The sequence below is a fragment of the Phyllostomus hastatus genome, unplaced genomic scaffold (genome assembly GCF_019186645.2).
Source record: "Phyllostomus hastatus isolate PE091 unplaced genomic scaffold, TTU_PhHast_1.1 phas_scaffold_21, whole genome shotgun sequence".
Taxonomy (NCBI): domain Eukaryota; kingdom Metazoa; phylum Chordata; class Mammalia; order Chiroptera; family Phyllostomidae; genus Phyllostomus; species Phyllostomus hastatus.
In genome coordinates this window covers 6,404,681-6,426,735 of record NW_025334017.1, presented here as the reverse complement: position 1 = coordinate 6,426,735, position 22,055 = coordinate 6,404,681, and the positions used below count along the sequence as shown (strand labels likewise).

General features: G+C 36.2%; 1 protein-coding gene across 1 annotated transcript in view; it reads right to left on the bottom strand.

Moving 5' to 3' along the window:
• The window catches only part of RAB2A (RAB2A, member RAS oncogene family), an 89,532-nt gene that overhangs the window by 9,794 nt on the left and 57,683 nt on the right, over positions 1 to 22,055 (bottom strand). The window contains exon 6 of the mRNA XM_045861100.1: positions 17,300 to 17,411. Coding sequence (XP_045717056.1) covers positions 17,300 to 17,411 — 112 coding nt within the window. The remainder of the gene's footprint in view (positions 1 to 17,299; positions 17,412 to 22,055) is intronic.

Here is a 22,055-nt window from a genome sequence, read left to right as displayed (position 1 = left end):
CAATCCTCAGGGCACATACAAGAATCAACCAATGAATGCATAAATATGTGGAAAAACAAATTGATGTTCGTTCCTCCCTTCCTTCCTATATTTCTTTCTCGCTTCAAAATTAATAAAGGTTTTTTAAAAAGAAAAGGAAAAAGATAAAAAACACCTCACATTCTTCAAAAACCTTCTAGTTAGAAATTATTTTGATAAGTATGTAATTTTTGTGATCATCTCCATCCTATGTGTTCTTCCTTCCTTTTACAAAAATTAATATCACCAGTGAATGCTTATTAAAAAGGAAAAGAGGTAGCCTAAACAAAGCTTGATCAATTTTACCAGGGAAATAAATGGGGGAAGAAGCCAGAACAATTAGGTTAGGACAGTTTGAGAGATAATAGTATTTAAGAATTTCCTGTTCCTATTTCCGGTCAGACATAACACACAGATATGTTTAATTCCTTAGTAATTTAGTTCTTTCATTCAACAAGCATTTGCTGAGTATGTGACCTGTACCAGGCACCACATATACTCAGGTAAATATAAATATCTTTAACCTCAAAGATATGGTACAGGATAGATGTAAATCCAAAACTAAAACATAGTACGGAAACTTCACAATAGCTGTTTAGAGGGGTAACATGGAGGGACTACTTGAGGGTAAAAACCTAGAGAATACCCCAAAAATGAAGGCCTGAAAAATAATTTAGCTCCCACTCATTTATTAGGAACATTAAGGAGCAAAGGAGTATTTAGGACAGAGAGGAAGACTTTAAGCTCAGTTACGCTGGAAGTGGGGACAGACAGACATGTGGGATGAGGTCAGAGAGGTGGCTCACTAGACATCAAGGAAAAGGAGTCTGAAAAGGCAGGAAGCGGGCGGGGGACAAAATTAGAGGTTGGTTTTATAGGATGAATTATGAGGGAATGAAGTTGGCAAGAGACCAGCAAGGGGTCTAGAATAATAATCCAGGTAAGACATAAAAGGCCTGACAAATTAAAGCAGTGGCAACAAGTATGGAAAGCAAAGATCAAACTCAGTATCTACTTTGGAGAAATCAGCAGGACTTATTAAGCAGGGTAAGAATGGAGAGGTGTTTAAAGGACCCCACTTTTGGCTTAAATGACTGAGATGGAAGGGTATGCTGTGAATTGAGATAAATAATAAAGGAAGAAAATCAAATTCCAAGGATGAAATGAAGAGTTTATTTTAATTCAAATGCTAATGTCACACATGTGGGAAAGTCTTGGTAGTTGATAATCTATATAATTGTGTGCCTATGAATATAGACTACAGATAAATATGTGAGTGTGTGTGTGATATGCATGTATCAGCATGATTTTCTTCAGTCAAGTTTAGCTATTCTTTAAAAGTAGAGGAGGTGAATGTAACTTTCCACATTAGTTTGCTTTGGATTATTCTGAGAGTTCCCTAGGGGGGATGGCTAAATAAAGATAGAGAAGCTGACGCTAGTCAGCAAAATCTACCAACTGCCCTCAAGCCTGGTAAGGTCAGGTTAGATTTCCAGTGAAAAGTCCTGTGGTACTCTTAACCCTGACAACACAGGCCAAGGCAAGTAAGATGTGTTCTCAATGCAAATTAAGTTTGTAGATCTTCAAGTACTGGAACAGGACTCAAGTCCTGGCAAGGGGCCTTGAAATTGGTCTTTTTAGTTACTGAAGTCTTATCAAGTCACGTTGTTTTCCTTAGACACAGAAATTCACCTATCTGATGTCAGTTCAGATGACCTGGCAGGTTTCTGCAATCTGTTTTTTGGATCAGCTGGCTGGATTTTCGTCTTGGCTCTATCTTTAGTATTTTTAACAGCTCAGCCAGGAATTTCCAGCCCTGATTTTTCCATTGTTTTAAGATATTTTTAAATACTAGATTTTTGCCTCAATTTTTGATGTTTATATATTTTTCTGGTTTCACATAAATTTCTGATCTTAAGTAAAATTGAATGTATGAAAAAAATAACCCATCAAATGGCTAAGAGATCATGAAGAATATTGGACAAAGTGACAATGTTTGGGAAATGGGAAATTTAACCATTATTTACAGTGTAATTACCTTTAGGTCCCAGAGGAAATACAGTATTTTAAGTTTTGGCAATGTACAAATCCAAAGAAATAAAATGTTCATTTAGAGGAAAAAGGCACAGAGAAAACAGGTAAAGAAGTACAGAAGTAAATACATCATTTTGGGGGTACAATTTTTTGCTGTAGTTATCTAACCTTGGGTCTAAAGAAACCTTTCAAAGCATGAAGACCCCAGACAACTGCTAGAGGAAGCTCTGATCAAAGGTGGAGCCAATTTGGGGGGTTTTCAAAAATTTCATAGGTTTTTAGAAAGCTTATGGCAAAGGTTCAGGACAAAATTCCACCTACATGTTAAGAAGTAGGACCCAAGTATAACCTGACAGAAGACTAATGGAAGAGGAGCAAAACTAATTACATAAATGAACCAGCCAAACATTTATTTACTATGTGGGGGAAAACTGTGCTAGTGTTAGGGACATAGAGATGAAAAGATAGTCTGTTTTCAAGGAATTCTGCCCCTATGTTGAGCCAACCCAAAAAACAAATGTCGTCACTGAGCTAAGATAAATTCATGCCCAGGATGATACAGGAGTGAATGCAGAGAACGGAACACATACATTCTGATTGTGTGTGCCTGTGTTTGTGGTAGGTGGTGGTGGGGGCAGGCAGGGAGGTATGCCATGTGTCATTCCAAGAGGAGGCATCAGACTCGATTATGCTTGAAGGATCGAGGAGGAAGGAAGATTTCAAGTACACAGAACACTTTCTGTGGAGGGTACAGCTGATGGCTCTTAGTTTAATATGGAGAGCATGCTGTGGAGAGTTGGCAGATAGAGATTTGTATTCTAAGCAAAGGAGTTTGATTCTGAAGCTGTGGAGAAACACGACATGATTTAATAAAATGAGTGTGACATTCAATTTTCATTTTTAGAAAGAACTCACAGAAACAGTGTAGAGGATTAGAAAAATAAAAACAGGAAGTCTAATTGGGAGGCAATTGTGGAAAAGGAAGGACAATTTGGAGAGATATTTAACAGGTAGAAACAGTAAGATACAAGTGGAAAGTGCTATGTGTTGACTGAATACATGACTGTAAAGGGGTCAGAGAAAGGGAATGCCCTAGAATGTAGGATACTGAAGATTTGCAGACCAGAGAAGGGCTGTCAGTTCAATCTGCATGTGGTACACTGGGAGGGTCCAAGGACCACTCCTACAGAGATGTCCAGGCAGCAATGGTCAATGTGGAGCTGAACATACAACCTAAGATGGGTATCTGAAGTCATGAATTTAGATGACATTTCAACACGAAAGAAAGAGCTGGAAAGAAGTTCTGGGAAAGCTAGAGAGGCACGAAAAAAGGGGAGAAAATGGTATCATGGAGCTAGGGAGAAAGGAAGTTTATCTAATAGTAGTCAAAAGTGTCAAATATCCCCATAGGACTGGTTAAGGTGAGAACAGAAAAGCAATTATTAGGTGTGGCAATTGGGTGGTACAGCGTGACCCTGGCCATGACAGAGGAAGTCACCAAGGTGAGAAAAAAAATGAGGAAATGGATACAGAGTTTACTACAAGCTAGAAGAGGACATATCCATAACTAGGAACAATCCATTTTTATTTTTAAGATAGCTGAACATGACTATGTAATTATATGCCAAGAGCCAAGAATCGGTTGGAAAGAAGAGGGTGAAGATGATGAGAAGGTTTGAAGAAATAACATCTCTGAGAAGATGGGAAAGGACTTTGCCAGATTCTTCACAATGCTATACTCCTCAGAGTGAACCCATGAGCAGTAGCATCAATGTCACTTGAGAGTTGGTTCCAATCAAAGACTCAGGCCATACCTCAGGCCTACTGAATCCTACTCCACATTTTAACAGGACTCTTAGGAATGCATTGGAATGCACATTCATGTTTGAGGACTGCTCTAAAAACAACTTTTTGGGAAAAAAAATTTTATGATACATTCTGAGCTTAAAAACAAAGTAGTCTTCACATCTCCCACTGCAAAATCTGTATGCCACCATGAAGAAAATAAGCAAAACAGAATACCAATCCTTCAGGTGTTATGTGTTCCCCACCCCTAATTCCATTTTTTGGGGAAATGCCTAAATCACATGTGGAAATCTCTGGGTTACATAAATGTCAACAAGTTTCTTAACAGTAGCTTCTCAAAAACTAACACTATTGTAAATTATGTTTTTGAAAAGGAAGGGGACATTGTCCAACTCCTCCTAAACTCATCTGACTATGCAGAAGTGATTTTATTTAATGCCCCTCAAAGCAGAGACTAACCTTCAGTATTGCTATTCTCCACTGTGTAGCACAACAAAAAGGGGAATGGATGGGGAACTGAAACCCCTGGGTTAGAATCCTCTAGGGAAAATGAGGATAACTTATGTAAAAGAACTTCTTCGAAAACCACCATACAAATACACAACAGCATTATCATTTCAGGTACTTGATGTGTTTCAACCAACTGAAAATACTTCTGAAAGAAATTTTCCACTTATGAGACACTCTTCTAAATGCTGATGCCACATGTGTGCAATACAGATCACTGGATTCCAGTGACAAGAGAAGGAGCTCCTCATGACCTTCACAGCAACTCCTCAGTCTGTCCCAGGATAGGTCACAGGACAGATCCTTCTGGACCCTGGAGAGTAGGACTAAACAAAGTTGTGGTTCTAGAATGAACTGCCAGAGATTAGCAGCTGAGGAGCTGTGAACCTGATGGGGAGCCAGGGCAGTTATCAGGCAGACATGATAGCTTGGTGTCCTTAGTGACCTTCAACTTGTACTTGAAAATGAAGAGTCAAAATTAATAAAAAATAAGCTCTGGCTGGGGAGCTCAGTTGGTTAGAGTGTCATCCCAATACACCAAGGCTGTGGGTTCAACCCAATCAAGGTTCATACAAGAATCAACCAATGAATGCAAAAATAAGTGGAATAACCGATGTCTCCCCCACTCCCTTCTTCTTTCTAAAAATCAATAAAAATTTTTAAAAAATTACTGCTGGTCACACGGTTGGTTCTTATTTGCTCATCAGCAAAATCTTTAGTAAAATGGAAGTCAAAATCATTTTTTGTCAACTAGACAAAAAAGAGCCTGAACCTTGTATTCCTAATATAAAATGTGATGACACTATAAATGCTCTGCACATTCAGCATAAATATAACTAGAGTAAATGACAGGCGGTTCCCCCCCCTGCATGCTGTGCACTATGTGTAGAGCATCCAAATATTATGTTTAAAAATCAGTAGTAATGGGAATTGAAACTCTAAGGAATGAGTTCTGATCTTGTATTACTATAAAAATACCATATAGACAAGAATATTTTGGTTGAAATTGGCTTTTTAATTTCATTGACATTTAGAAGATGAACTCTAGGGTGTGCTTCTACAATCACATTTATGGATATATTTCCTCAGTGAGTTACAAAAAGGATAAATGGTAATAGCACATTTGGAGCCACCCCAAGTTATATAAAAATGATTAAAATCCACTTCACAGAAAAAAATGAATTCCCTTATTATAACTTGTAATTTGAAAATTGTAACTTACAGTTTAAAAACAAATAAACTTAAACATAACACTTATGGCCCTGGGTGGTGTGGCTCAGTGGATTTAGTGCCGGCCTGAGAACCAAAGGGTCACACCGATTTGACTCCCAGTCAGGGCACACGCCTGGGCTATGGGCCAGGTCCCCAGTAAGGGCACTCAAGAGGCAACCACACACTGATATCTCTCTCCATCTCTTTCTCCCTCCCTTCCCCTACCTGAAAATAAATAAATACAAACAAAACATAACACTCATGTACCATATCAGCTTCATAACACAGAGTTTTTATGTGCATAGAGTTCTATGTGTGTATATAATGTCTGTATGTGTATATTTTGCACGTGGTATTAATGTTATATGATTTTTATAAACATTAAACTATACCTATCTACTAAATAGATTAAGTTTCAGAAATTCCTACCTCTGTAAGTAATATGTAGTTTAAGAAGACTAGGTTATCTTTTTTTTTATACTCTTCAGGAATTTTTTTTTTAAAGAATTTGAAAGTAGAGTTTTGGGTGCCATTTTTAATTTAAGATCCCTGTTAAAAATCAGCAGCATAACATTGGCTGGGTGGCACGGTTGGGTGGGGCATCATCCCATACACCAAAAAGGCTGCAGGTTTGATTCCCAGTCAGGGCACATGCATGGGTTGTGGGTTCAATTCCGGGTCAGAATGCATACAGGAGGAAACTGATCAATGCTTCTCTCTCTTTCTCTCTGTCCCCGCCCCCTTCTCTCTTTCTAAAATCAATTAAAAAAAATATCCTCGGGTGAGAAATGGGGGAAAAAAAGATCAGCATCATAAATTCAGAGGATACAGTTAAAGGAAGATATAAAGTTTAACACCTTCTAACTAGAGCAGTACTGGATGATGGTATGATGGGGGCCTGAAGTGAAATGGAGAAGCTTAGTAGGAATTTAATGAACTTGGGTCCAGGTGACAACATCATCAGGAAGAGACTGAAACAATTGAGGATACTCACTATAGAATTCACAAGTCAGAGAAAGCCCATAAAACAGAAGGGGTGTCACATCATAACAGTACTTTGCAGTCTTCACTCGTCACTTTCTTCCCTAGGTTGTCATTGAAATGAAGCACTTTAAAGATCAAAATTATTTACCATCCCATCTACAACTAAATGAGTAAAGAGCATTCATGTACTATGCTGGGTTGTTAGTTCTTTACTTCACTGATTTGAATTGTATCCTATATATAGCTCAATGTTTCTCAATCTTGATACTACTGACGGTTTGGGTCAGATCACTCTTCGTGGTGGAAGCTACACCATCTCTGGCCCTTCTCCCCATCAACAGAGCCTTCCTGGATTAAATCATCAAGGTGAGTAAATCAGTAGATCTACAGATTAAAAGTAAATCTATTTTCAGCAACAACTGAACTAATGCTGGGAAAAAAGGTGTTACTGCATGCTGCAAATTATCCAATCTCTTGGAGGGAAACACAAGAGTTAAACTTTATGGTCTCTAATTGCATTATACTAATTGCAGTAACTAGATCTTAGTTGAAATATAAAAACAGACTACAGCACAAGAGCAAAAGGAAATGGGTCTAGTTCTAAACAGAAAGGGATAATGTACCAGTTATGTTTAACCTTAATGAATAATCATGTAGTTTTAAATTTCTAAAAAGAATCCTTAGTCAGATGGTCCATAATCAGGACACTGACATTTGTATTAAATCATTGTACCTTTTAACATAATTATTTTTAAAATAATTTACATTTAAACATGGCATTTTAAGAGGGTTTCTTTTGTTTCTTTTTTGTTTTGTTTTGTTTTATTTTTTAACTACAGGGGTTGGCCAACTTTTTTTCTGCACGCAAGAGGCAAGGATTGACTACAGACTGATAATTCTCAATAGATTATACAAAATGAGGACAATGACTTTCTATGAACTGTCCACACAGTGACCAACCCTCTCACTAGATGACTAAGATGAGTCATTAGGATACCTTCCTTACTCTTTAAAACTCCTCACATGACCAGCTCTCCTACAGGAAGGTCGTCCTCCAAGTTCAAGCAGTAAGCTGAGGATAAACGCCTGTCTGAGCACACAGCTCAAGTTTCTACCCAGTGTGCAAATTGCCTCTGCCATGGAGGATGGCATAATTAGGCAAATACAAGTCCTTAGAAAGCTAACACATAAGGTATAGCACTTAGAACAAATTTCCATAAAATTAATTCCTATATTCTTCAACCTCAAATCTAAATCATTAAGTAATCAAGAATCTATGAACCCTGTAATACTAACATTTATCTCTCATATTTCATCAAGACTCCTCTTTTGATTTAATTCTAGCAGATTAACTCTTGCTTGAATCCCAGAGATAATATGTTATCATTTTATGAGCTATATAGTTTCCCATTGAGGCCTTGGCTTTCCTGCCACAGAAACTGGTGCTATGTGCCTATCACAATGCAGATGCCTGATAAAGGTTGGGTTAGTTGTCCTTCTTCCACCTTCCTGAAGGAGAAAGACTTATCTTTTCCTTAGTTATCTTTTGTTAGTCTTCTCTGATCCCCGCCTCCAAAAAAGGCCCTAAGTACTTGTGTTCCATCATTAATTGAATAAAATTAAAAGGGTGCTATTCAGATCATGTCAATAGTATTAAGGAATTAGCATTGCTAATTTTGTTAGCTATAATAATGGTATTATGGTTATATATTTTTTAAAATTACTGTTATTGAAATATTTATAGGTAATATATTTCTGGAATTTGCTTAAAAAAATCAGGGAACATAATAAAACAAAATTGTAAAAGTGGTGATAACTTCTAAAGCCAGACGATGTATATATGGATTCACTTTTCAAAATGGTGACACAATTTAAATTGATTTTCAATAGTAATTCCTTCAATCTTATTGTGAGCCCACCAAAATGCTTCAATACAAATGATGTACAAAAATAAACCAATGAATAAAAATGTACTGTACAAATATTCTTTACATAATCATGTACTTAATTGTGTTTTAAAGTCTGACAATGCATAGGAGTCATGAATTAACTCAGTTTTTGTTTTTAAAAAATACTGGTTGGTTCACTAAAGTGCAAAACATCTAATATTTAACCCATTTTTTAAGTTCTTCTCTTAGTTATTTTGGTAAATGTAAAACTCATCTTCCAACCAGATCTTTCCAATTCCATACAGAGTAGTTGTCTTTCTGAGTTTTGAGAGGTCTTTATTCTACACATTAGTTGTTAGTTCGATATTTGTTTTGCAAGTATTTTCTCCCACTCTGTAGGCTGTCTTTTTATCATCTTACCAGGACAATTCAAAATTTTTTAAAGGTTAATTTATCAATTTCTCCTTTTATGGATCATGCTTTCAGTGACAAGCAAGCTTAGTGCCAGATTCTGAAGATTTATTTTCTTGCTCGTTACCCTAACAGATAAATAGAAGTTAGTTTTTTATAAGGCGTGATAGGTTATTTATTTATTTATTTATTTGTTTATGCCTATGGATATTCAATTGCTAGGGCACCATTTGTATAAGCAGATATCCTTCATGAATTGCTTTTGTACTTTTCATTAAAAATCAGCTGGGCATACTTCTGTGGGTCTATTTATGGATTCTTCATTCTGTTCCACTGAGGTATTTATCCCTTCAGTAGTATCACATTCTCAATGACTACAGCTACCTAAAACTTGAAATCAAATAGTGATTCTTCTACTTTATTCTTCTTTTCCAAAGTTGTTTTAGCTATTTTACATAATTCCTCAGTCTTCCTATATATATTTTATATTAATATTGTGAGATATCTATAAACTCTTACTGGATTTTGTTTGTTAGGAATTGGGTGAAATCTGTATATCAATTCACAGAGAGGTGACATCTTTACCAGGTTGAGTATTTCAAACAATGAACACAGTATGTCTATCCATTTATTTAATTTTTCACCAATGTTTTGTAGTTATCACCATATATGGCCTGTGCATGTTATTTTTAGATTTATATATAGGTTATTTCTTTTTTCCCTTGTGACTATAGATGGTGTTATTTTTTAAATTTTGATGCTCACTGCTAGTATACTGAAATATTTTTATATACAGGGTGGAGTGAAAAAGTAGGTTTACAGTTGTTGATAGGGAAACACAATGACTGTAAACCTACTTTTGCCCCACCCTGTATTTGTCTTGTATCCTGTAACCTTGCTGAATTCAACATTTCACCTCTAGTGTGTGTGTATGTGAATTCCTTGCGATTTCCTCGAGACAATCATGTCATACACACAAAGACAGTTTCTTTTTTTCTGAGTTGTGTGCCTTTATTTCCTTTACTGCACTGGCTAGGACTTCCACCAATATGGTAAGTAATGTTGAGAGCACGCATTCTTGCCTTGTTTTTGATCTAAGGGATGAAGCATCCAGCCTTTCACCATTAAGTATAATGTCAGCTGTAGGTTTTTTACAGTTGCTCTTTAACAATCTAAGGAAGACCTCCTCAATTCCTTTCTTTCTTAGTTTTTGAGCATTTTAAAACATGTGGGTGTTGAATTTGTCAAATGCTTTTTCTGCATTGACTGCTATTATGTGGTTTTTCCTATTTACCCTATTAAAATGGTGGGTTATACTGTGTGGCTTTTGAATACTGAACCAGCCTTGCATGCCTGGAACAAATTCCATCTGGCCATGATGCATATGTTTTATGTACATGTATATTACATATGTTGTTGAAATTCCACTTGTTGATATTTTGTTGAGAAATTTTGTTTTCATATTAAGAACTACCAGTCAGTGTTTTTTTTTTTTTTTTTGTATTTTCTTTGGTTTTGGTATCAGGGTAATATTAGCTTCATAAAATAAATAAGGAAATGTTCCACTTCTTCTACTTTCTGAAAAAGATAGTGTAGAAATGGTGTTTGTGCTTTCTTTAAAGGTTTGGTAAAATTCTCCAATGAAATCATCTGGTCCTATAGATTTCTTTTGGGGAAAATTAAAAATCATGAATTCGATTTCCTTAATAGTTACAGGGCTACTCAAATAATGTTTCACACTAGGTAAATTGTGGGAGTTTGTGAGGTTTTTTTGTCTATGTCATCTAATGTATCATACTTAAGTATTAGTCCTCTGATGTCTACAGGATCTGTAGCTATACCTTGTTTTGTTCCTAATATTGGTCATAGGTGCCTTCTCTCTGTTTTCTTTGTCAGTTTCGACAAAAACTTGTCAATTTCACTGACCTTTAAAAAAACTACCTTTTCTTTTCTTGTTTATTTTATTATGTTCTTGTTTTCAATTTCACCAATTTCTGATCTTACTTTTATTATTTTCTTCCTTTTTGAGTTCTTTTTTTAATCCTCACTTGAGGATATGTTTATTGATTTCATAGAGGAGGGAAGGGAGTGGGGGAAGAGCGAGAGAGAGAGAGAGAGAGAGAGAAACACTGATGTGAGAAACACTGATCACACAGTTGCATTCCATAAGCACCCCAACTGGGAATCGAACCTGCAGCCTTTTGGTGTGTAGGATGATGCCCCAACTAACTGGGTCACCTGGCCAGGGTTTCTTTAAAAAAATTTTTTTTTAATGTATTGATTTGAGAGAGAGGAGAGAAACATTAATTTGTTGTTCTACCCATGTATGCATTCATTGGTTGCTTCTTATATGTGCCCTGACCAGAGACTGAACCCACAACCGAGCTGCCCGGCCAGGGCCCTGCTTTGAGTTTTGACATAAGAGCTAAGAGATTGATTTGAGACGTTTCTTCTTTCTAATGTATGCATTTAATGCTATAAATTTCCCTGTGCATTATGTTTCCCACAAATTTTGATATGCTGTATTTTCATTTACATTCAGTTCAGTGTATTTTAAAATTTTTGTTGAAACTTCTCCTTTGGCACACAAATTATTGAGTAGTGTACTGTCTCGTCCAAGTCTCTGGATTTTTCCAATTATCTGTTACTGATAACTGGAACCAACAGAACTGAAGAAGGAAAAGACAAATTCATAATCATGGTTGGACACTATCTGATTTCCTAGTTTAATTCCACTGGTTCCATTGTTTTCTAGCTCCACATATCTTTCAGCTTTGTTTCGTTCATAGTATTTTGTAAATGTACACTGAAAACCACATCAGACATTATAGTTTTGCTTTAATTGTCAAACATAATTTATAAGACTCAAAAATTCTAAGAAAGAGTTTATCGTAATTATTCATCCTTTTGGCTACTAGTGTTCCTTCATCCAAGATTCTTTATTTTAGCCACAGATTTGCTATTGGTAAATTCTTAGTTATTTTTTGTCTTTAAAAATTTTAATTGTTGTTCCAGTACAATTTTCCGTCTTTTACTCCTATCCCTGCCCACTCCCTTAGGTTTTTTTTTTTTTTTTAAATCTGAGAACGTCTTTTTGCTGGTTCTAGTATTCTGGGCTTAAAGTTTTTTTCTTTGAGCTCTTTTTTTTTAAAATCTAGTATAGCACAGTTTTTTAAAATATATTTTATTGATTATGCTATTACAGTTGTCCCATTACCCCCCCTTCATTCCCCTCTACCCTGCACACCCTGTCCCACTCACATTCCCCTCCTTTAGTTCATGCCCATGGGTCATAAGTTCTTAAGCTTCTACATTTCCCATACTGTTCGTGCCCTCCCCCTGTCTATTTTCTACCTACCATCTATGCTACTTATTCTTTGTACCTTCCCCCCACCCCTTCCTCCCACTCCCCTGTTGCTAACCCTCCATGTGATCTCCATTTCTGTGGTTCTGCTCCTGTTCTAGTTGATTGCTTAGTTTGTTTTTGTTTAAGGTGCGGTTGTTCATAATTCTGAGTTTACTGTCATTTTACTATACATGTTTTTTATCTTCTTTTTCTTAGATAAGTCCCTTTAACATTTCATAAAATGAGGGCTTGGTGATGATGAACTCCTTTAACTTGACCTTATCTAAGAAGCACTTTATCTGCCCTTCCATTCTAAATGAAAGCTTTGCTGGATAGAGCAACCTTGGATGGAGGTCCTTGCCTTTCATGACTTGGAATACTTCTTTCCACCCCCTTCTTGCCTGTAAGGTCTCTTTTGGGAAATCAGCTGAGAGTCTGATGGGAACTCCTTTGTAGGTAACTGTCTCCTTTTTTCTTGCTCCTTTTAAGGTCCTCTCCTTCTCTTTAATCTTGAGTAATGTAATTATGATGTGCCTTGGTGTGTTCTTCCTTGGGTCCTACTTCTTTGGGACTCTCTGAGCTTCCTGGTCTTCCTGGAAGTCTATTTCCTTTGCCAGATTGGGGAAGTTCTCCTTCATTATTTTTTCAAATAAGTTTTCAATTTCTTGCTCCTCCTTTTCTTCTTCTGGCACCTCTATGATTCTGATGTCAGAATGTTTAAAGGTGTCCTGGAGGTTCCTAAGCCTCTCCTAATTTTTTGAATTCTTATTTCTTCATTCTTTTCTGGTGGGATGTTTCTTTCTTCCTTCTGGTCCACTTCATTGATGTTAGACCCAGCTTTCATTCCATTACTATTGGTTCCCTGTGCATTTTTTTCATTTCACTTATTGTAGCCTTCATTTCTTCATCTAATTTGTGACCAAATTCAACCAATTCTGTGAGTATCCTGATCACCAGTGCTTTGAACTGTGCATCTGATAGGTTGGCTATCTCTCACTCAAAAGTACTGGCTTTGGGGCTTTCAATTCTGTTTGAGCCATCTATTTTTTTTCCTTTGGTCTGGTTGCTCCTGTTACATATGATGGGTGGAGCCTTAGGTGTTCACCAGGGCAGGGCACCCCACTCACTGGGTTGTGATGCTGTATTTGGGGGCGGGGTCTGAGAGGGAACAATGGCGCTTGCTCCATTCTCTGTCAGACCTCAGTCCCTTCCGCCACTTCCCCCGAGCAAACTGGGCCCCTCTGGTGCCAGTTCCCATGTGGGTGGATTTGTGCACCCTGTGGGTCTTTCCAACGACTTCTCCTATGAGACGGGGGTCTCTCCCTGCACCTCAACTTCCACAGGTGTTTTCAATCAGTGCCCCGAGGCTCTATTTCCCGGTGCTGGGATCCTGGGTTGCGTGAAGTGCCTTGCTTCACAATCGCTGCCTCGCTGGGTCTGCTGATTGCCACCCCTCGGTCGGAGTTTGCCAGCCGCTTGTGCACCCAGGGTCCACCCGCTGCCATCTTACGCGCCTGGTCCCAACGCTCTTTGTGTCTTGAGACCCCTCTCTACCCAGCTGCCCAATTCCGCCCCTCCAACCAGTCTGAATGAATGTGTCTATTTTAACTTCTTGGTTGTCTGACTTCCATACAGTTCAATTTTCTGTCAGTTCTGGTTGTTATTCTGTTTCTAAATTGTTGTCCCTATCTTGGTTGTGTGAGGAGGCACAGTGTGTCTACTTATGCCTCCATCTTGTCTACCTATGTCTCCTTTTCTTTGAGCTCTTAAAAAATGTTATTTCCTTCTTGCCTATGTGTCTTCTAATGACAAATTTTGCCATCATTCAATGTGGTATGGTGTTGTTTCAAGATATTTACTTTGTCTTTAACTTTCAGAGATTTGACTCTGAACAAAAGTATGTCTTGGTGCTGACTTGTCTGGGTTTACCCTGTTTGGATTTGGTTTAGCTTCTTGAATCTGAAGGTTTATGTCTTCTGCCACATTTGGGAAGTTTTCAGTCATTTTTACTTTGAGTTCTTTCTCAGGGTCATCTTTCTTTTTCTAAAATTCTGATAACACAATATGAGAGCTTTTGCTACTGTCCCACAGGTCTCTGAGGTACTGTTCATTTTTTTCCCATCTGTTTTCTCCCTATAATGTACACCTGAGTGGTTTCCATTGTTCCACCACCCAGTTCACAATTTTTTTTCCTCTGTCCCCTTCATTCTGCTGATCTCATCCATCCATTGTTTTTTTTCCCCCTAATTTTAGTTATATTTTTCACTTCTAAAATTTCTATCTGGTTCTTCTTTTGACCTTGTATTTCTTTTGCTGAGACCATTTTTCATGTGTTTCAAGCATGTTCCTAATTATTTGTTGAGGCATTTTTATAATGGTTGTCTAAAAAAATCTTTGTGAGAAAATTCTAACATCTGACATCTTGCTGTTAGCATCTACTGAATAGTTTTTTTCATTCAGTTTGAGATCTTCCTGGTTCTAGGTATGAAGAGTGACTTTACTGAAACCATGACACTTTGGATACTGTTTTATAAGACCCTGGATCTTATTCATACCTATGCTTTACCTGGCTTCTTTTGACACTGTTCCCATAGGGAAATGAGTGTAGAAGAACCTCATCACAGTCAACCTATTGTGAAAGCAGGGCTCAATTTCTTTTTCTGTGATGTTTGTCTGTAGTAGAGCAGTTACTTTCCAAAAGCTTTCTGTCTTGCTAGGCTGTGACTTGCCTAGTCCTTTGGCTACAGAATGAGCTCTTTCTCCCCCTGCACCTGTTAGCCTTTCTAGATTGCCAGTTTCTCTAGCACCCAATCTGAGGTATATGAGGCAAAAAGAAAACCAAAGGGAAATTACTGCTGTGTCTTTTCTCAGGTCCCCAGGTGTCTAGCTGGTCACCTTTCTTCTCTCCATCATTCGGAGTCTTCTTATAATTGTTTTTGATATTATGTTCAGAGTTTTGGACTTAGCAGGAATAGGTGAAAGTAAGTCTAGTCCATCCTCCCAGAAGCAGAAGTCTTTGGTTATTATTTTCATGTTCACCAAGTTCCTAAGTCATGTAAAGAGATTCAGGTTTGCTCTCACCCTTTTTGAGTCACAGAATGGTCTTCTACCTTCTTAAAATACTTTATTATATAATATTTTTAGCTTTTAGGTAAAATCTCATGAATGATTATATTATGTAATGCTTGTCTATGAATCCTTTAAAAATAAAACTTAAAAAATTATTTCTTAAATCACTGGCTTCTGAGAAAAGTAATTTACATGATTAAATAAAATGCTATTCTTTCATGAGTATGGAGAATTCCTGCCTAGATCAAATTTAACCTATTATTTTTATTATTAACCTCAGATACAGAAAGTTTGTAACTCGTGCTGCCAAAATATTAATGTAATAACCAGGTTTCCACCACTATATGAAAGTAAGGTATTCCTATAATTTTTTTCTAAGCTGAAATGGCATAAAGTGAAGGGTATCACCTCTACTTTCTGAAAGTTTGCCTTACACCACTTTACTTTTACCAAAAACCTACACTAGTACAGTAAAAGCAAAGTGGTGTATCACAAACTTTTGAAAGTGGGAGGCACCTGTATTTCATTTAAATGACAACAGAAATGTTACTTGCATAGACATACCTACAATTACTGGTTAAGAGTAAGAAAAATGAACACAAAGGCATTAGAGGCAGAACTAGAAATTGAGGATTACTTTCCAGTAGTCAATGCCTTGTTATCTGACTTCACAATACGGTACTTTATTAAAAGGCAGACAAAATTGTGAACTATACTAATGTATAGTTCACAAAATTAACAACAAAAGTCCACTGTTAATCATCACTAATATGTTTCAGATGCCTTGACACCCCACATGTTGGCCCATATGGATTCAAATACAACATCTATAATAAACAAGTCCCTCTCTGAAGTAGGCAGGTTTACATGTATACTATAAGGTGAAAAACAGATGGAACAGTTTTCTCTCTGGGTTTGCTGTGTGAAGTGAAACGCTGCTCCTGTATGTTATCACATGGAAATTACTGGTAATAACAGTATAGCATGAATTGGTGCCTATAAGAAATGCACTAAGGACAATCACAGAGCATCTCATCAAGTATAGATAAGTATAATATCTCACCTTAGAAAAAATTCTTCAGTGAATACCAATGCTGTTTAACGACTACAGTCAATTTCTGGGTTCAAGGGTTAATTAGAAGACCAAGTATCATTCTTAGTAAATATTTACTCAGTTTACTATGTCACAGGCATAGTGCTATCTGCTGCCTATGACCTCATCCTCTGCTATCCTTAGAATAATGAGATTCTTCAATCATTTGTTTTTTTAGAATCCCTGTCTGCAGTTGCTCTTAAGATTCTTACCCAGAAGGGTGGAATTATAGGATTATTCCGGGCAAGTTACTAATTTTTCAGTTTCATTTGTTTTGTTTTTTTTTTCTTTAAATAAATAGAGTCTAGCAATATATTCACCTTATGGAAGATTAACTTTCTACTCATCTATGTACTGTAATGTTAATGCCATACTCAAACATTTACAGTAAAGAACACGATGTTTTCAGAGAATTTTCAACAGTTAAGTTGATTAATGGAAATAATAGAGATACTGCAAATTTTATCTACTAAAGATGGCAGAATTTCCACGTTTTGTATAATATTACATGGCAGTAATATAAAATACTTATTTCATCAGAAATGGCTATAAATAAGCTACAAAAGTTCAGTGTCTGGAAACATTTCCAAACATCATCCTTTTTATCCTTCTCATGCAACCTAAAGAATATTTTAGGGAAAATGTGTATAAAGATGTGTTAGAGCACTTTGGGTTCAAGAGAAGACTCAATATAATTCAGGAGTGTGATATAAGATGAAGGTTACAAGGCATTTCAAAGGAAAGAATGTTTCCTACTTTATGATATTCAAAGATCACCAGTAATTAAAAAGCTTGTGGAAGATATACCACCAATATTAAAGTATATAATACAAATTATATTAAGAATTATATAAAGAATATATATTAAGAATATAATACAATTCTATTAAGTAAAAAGGTGATAAACATTTAAAAGGGTCTCTCATCTACCTCTTCTACATTTGAAGCCGTCTTAGCAGAAGTTTCCATGAAGATAAGTCCATGTTCTCGTGCAAAAGCTTCACCTTCTTCCTTTTTTACTTCTCTTCTAGATTCTAAATCACTAAACATAGGAAAGAACCATGTTACTCACCAACAGACGACAAATGGAGGCATCTGTAAAAAATATACCAAGAGATTCACAGTGTACTGACCATTCTTCCAGTTAATTTTAAACACATAATAGTCCACTGCCTTATGCTGGGTATTATGAGGGTCAATGTGTTTAGAACACAATGCTTAGTTTCAAAGAACTAACAATCCAACAGAATATTGTGAATTACAGTCCTACAATGCCAAAACTAGGAGAAACCTAATGGGAACATCTAGCCCAATACCTTGCCTCTGAATATTGTGGATTCCCAAAGGAGGAACCATTTTACTCAAAGTAGTAATTTGAGAGGACAGAACTACACTAGTTTCCTCATCCTTCGGTCAGACTAACTTTCTAAGAATGTGATTAAAAAATAAGTCATACAATTCTTAGCAGCTAAAGGAAATTATTTAATAAAATCTAAAGTACTAAAAAATTAGATTATTAATCCAAGTTGGTTTAATTCCCAGTAATAAGAAAAAAGTGTTAATATAAAAAGAGAAACAAAACTGTAAACTACAAATTGTAACAAAAGTGTGATATACTAATTTTTTAAATAAACTTTTAAAAAAGATTTTATTTATTTATTTTTTAGAAAGAGAAGGGAGGGAGAAAGAGAGAGAGAGAAACATCAATGCGGTTGCTGGGGGTCATAGCCTGCAACCCAGGCATGTACCCTGACTGGGAATCGAACCTGGGACACTTTGGTTCACAGCCCAAGCTCAATCCACTGAGCTACACCAGCCAGATATACTCATTTTTATATTGGTAGTGGGGGGCAGTAACAGTCTCCTTCAAGTGTGTTTTGTTGTAAAAATTTTAAACTTTATTATTATAAAATATTATATGCATATAGAATAGGATGGAGAATAAAATAATAGTCATGCAATTCATCTAGCCATGACATGTATTATTTTATCAACTTTATTGGTTTTCTGTTAAGAAATAAGTACTTACACAGCTGAACTGCCTCCTGTGTGCCTGTCTTCCTGATCTCATTCATTCTCATTGTGCTTTTACATTTATATTCATGTTTACAGCCATAAACAAAAGTGGTTTTTTTGCACATTTAAAAATAATTCAGATGTAACTATTGTTCTATAACTTGTTAATTTTAGTCAATATTACGTTTTTCAGATTTATCTACATAATGCCATGTAGATCTAGTTTCTTAATTTTTTCTGCTGTATTATATTCTATTGAACAAATGCAACAATTTTTAATTCTCCATCAACATAGTTATTTACAATTTCATTTAATTCACTTGGCAGATCAGGAAATTGATACACAAAAGGGTTAAGTAAAGCATCCAACTTCACACTCTAGGAAGAGCTGGGAAAGTGATTCCATCCAGACCATGGTGCTATACTGTATCATTAAAACATTTTGTAATGGTTATTTTTCTGACAATTGATTTATTGGAGAACTTTTGTCAAATTAGGAAAAATGCAAAGGAAAAAACTACCCATTCACTTTCCACAAGTAATTAACATCTTGGTGAATATAATTCTGTACTACTGATTTTGTTTTGCCTCATCAGAATATACGCATACCCACTATTCATTATAATTTGCTGTTTTTCATTTACCAAATTGCGGACCATTTTCCCATGTCATTTTGCAGTCTTTTACAATATTATTTTTACTGAGTGCAGAGTAAAAATTGGTTGTATTTCATACAAATCTAAATTACACAAATTAGGAATAATACAAACAAAACAAAAATGTTGAAAGTCTCACCCACCTAACATTAAGTAATACCAATGTTTCCACTTTCCAAAATTCAGAAGGAATTTCAAAACTTCAAAGCTTGTTGCCTGAATAAGCTACCAATTATTTTTACAAAGTTGCCAAATCAGTCATTATCAGTCACTGCTGTTCCTGTGATTGAAACTTCTGTGAGTGATTCGATGATTGTTTTGTAACCTTCACAGTAGTTAGACTTTGGAGATATTTTAATTTATTAAATGCCATGTAAGCATTCATTCAGTGGAACAAGTGTTGAAAACAGACTCCTAAAAACTGAAATGTTGGAAAGAAAGTTTGATATAAAATACTATAAAGGGAGCAGTAAGTATATGCCATGCTGGTAATTTACGTAGCTGGGCTATAAAATATTAGTGTTAAGATGAGAACATAAAAAGCAGGCAAACTAAGTTTGCAAATATTAAAGCATAAGTAGGCAAGGATAATTTATCCAATTATAATCTGACGGCCTCCTGTGGGTCAAACTCCTGCTTGGATGTGGGGACAGACCACTCAACAAAATAGACAAAAGTTCATCCCCTGCCAACCAACTCATGGAGCTTACACTCTAGCAGGAATTAAGGCAGGGGTATGGGGAAATGACCCTGGCCGGTGTGGCTCAGTTGGTTGTAGTGTTGTCATAACCCAAAGGTTTTGGGGTTTGATTCCCAGTCAGGGCACATGCCTAGGTTGCGGGTTCAGTCCCCACTCTGGACACCCCCTCAATATTTCTCTCTTTTCCTTCCTCTCTCTAAATGCAATGAAAAAATGTCCTTGGGTGAGGATAAATAGATAAATAATAAAAAGAGGCGGGATGTGCTCTTGACCCTTTATCCAATTATCATTCTTAAGAGAAAAATCAGCTTTAAATTACACAAAGTCCTCAAGAAAATACTTTTCCCTTAACTACCTGCCATCCCATTTTATACATATGGCATATTTTATTTAAACAATCTCTTACTTGGGGGATAAAGTTATTCCCAGTTTTCCACTACTAGTATCTGATGTGTTTGCAACTTGAAATATTATCTTGGCAGAGGGTTAAGAACTTGGACATTTGAGGGACTGTTCAAAGAAAAGGAAGCAATACTACACTACTCATGATGTTTCTGTTCTTACTCTCCTTTGGTCATTTCCTCAGTTCTCCAGGCATGAAATCATATTGTTGTCTTTGACTTTTCATCTCCATTAACTCTGTTTAAATTGCTTTCACTACTTCAATCTTTCTTTCCTAAATAATTCTCTTACTATGCTCCCCCTTTGGTTTAAGGTTTGTATGATAATTCTTTAAAATATTAAAAACTTTCATCTTTGTAGATTTTGCTTCCTATTTCTTATAAACCAATTTAAAATGCCATAGTAAGAAAAGTCTGTGTTATCTGTCACTCTGACTAGGTCAGCACCCTTCTCCAATCTTTTCACTGGCTCCCTAGTGCTTAATGCATCTAATTCAAAAATTGCTTATTCCCTGTTTCCATGTCTACCCCAATTCACCTCATCTAATAATCACCTCATTCATCTCTGTTCATTCCCATTCATTCTTTGCATGTCATATATTCTCTTTTCCTTTCTTCTAGCTTCTTCCCTAAAATGACTTTCCACAGCTACAATACCCCTAATTATAAGGGTTACCCCATCCACCATCATTAGAAACACCTCTTGTATATACCATACTTTGCTTTTCCTTTTGACATCTGGACTATAAGCTCTACACAGACAGCAACCAAACTGAAGCCACCAGTAGGTTGCCACCCACTATGTTGTAGACACAAGGAAAACACTGGAGATAAAGATATGAAAATTTGATTCCTTCTACAAATATTCTATTATGTCACACATCACCGTCGAATTATAGGATGAATACTTCCATATTACAAAGATTACAACTTCCTTCCAATAGCCTTACTCTTAAATGGTTTAGTGAGGTGATTTAAATGAGGAAAGGATAAGCAAGAAAGCCCTTGAGTAAAAGCCAAAATAATACATACACACCAAGTAATCAAAAGTTAGCCTGTTACAATGAAAGTATTGCTTAAATATTTTCTCTTAACAGCAAACCTAGATTTCTATTAAAATAATACTTCCTAAAATGAAATCTATACAGTATAATGTCATTTACTACCTTACTTTTTTTACAGCATAAGTGACATAAAAGAAACTATACATTTGATAGAAAATCTGATGAATTTGATACATGTGCATATGCCTGTGAAGCCATCCCTAATGTTTCTTCATACTCCATACATCATTTCCTCCCCCTGTACCCCAGGCAACTAATGATCTGCTACTGGCCACTATAGATTAGTCTGCATTTTCTAGTATCTTATATAAATGGGAACACACACTGTCTTTTTGTCTGTTTTTCACTCAGCACAATCATTTTCAGATTCATCTGCTTTGCTGTATATACCAATAGCACATTCCTCTCTATTCCTGAGTGGTATTCACTATATGGCTGTAGCACAATTTATTCATTTACCAGTTAATTAAAATGTGGGTTGTTGCCAGTCTGGGGTCATTACAAATAAAGCTGCTATGAAAACTTGTGTATGATTTTTTTTGTGTGGACATATGAAGCATATTTTTCTTGGGTAAACACCCAGGAGTGAAATGGCTAGGTGGTATGCAAGATGCATATTTACTTTCTAAAGGAACTACCCAATTGCTTTACAAAGTTTTATCATTTTATATCCCCACCACCTGTATGAATGCAATTGCCTCTACATTTTTGTTCATCTTTTTTTTCAGTTCAGCCATTTCACTAAGTGTACAATGGTATATCACTATGGTTTTAATCTGGATTTCACTCATTTTTCATGTGCTTACCTGCCACCTGTATATATTCTTTAGGGAAGTGCTGCTCATTTAA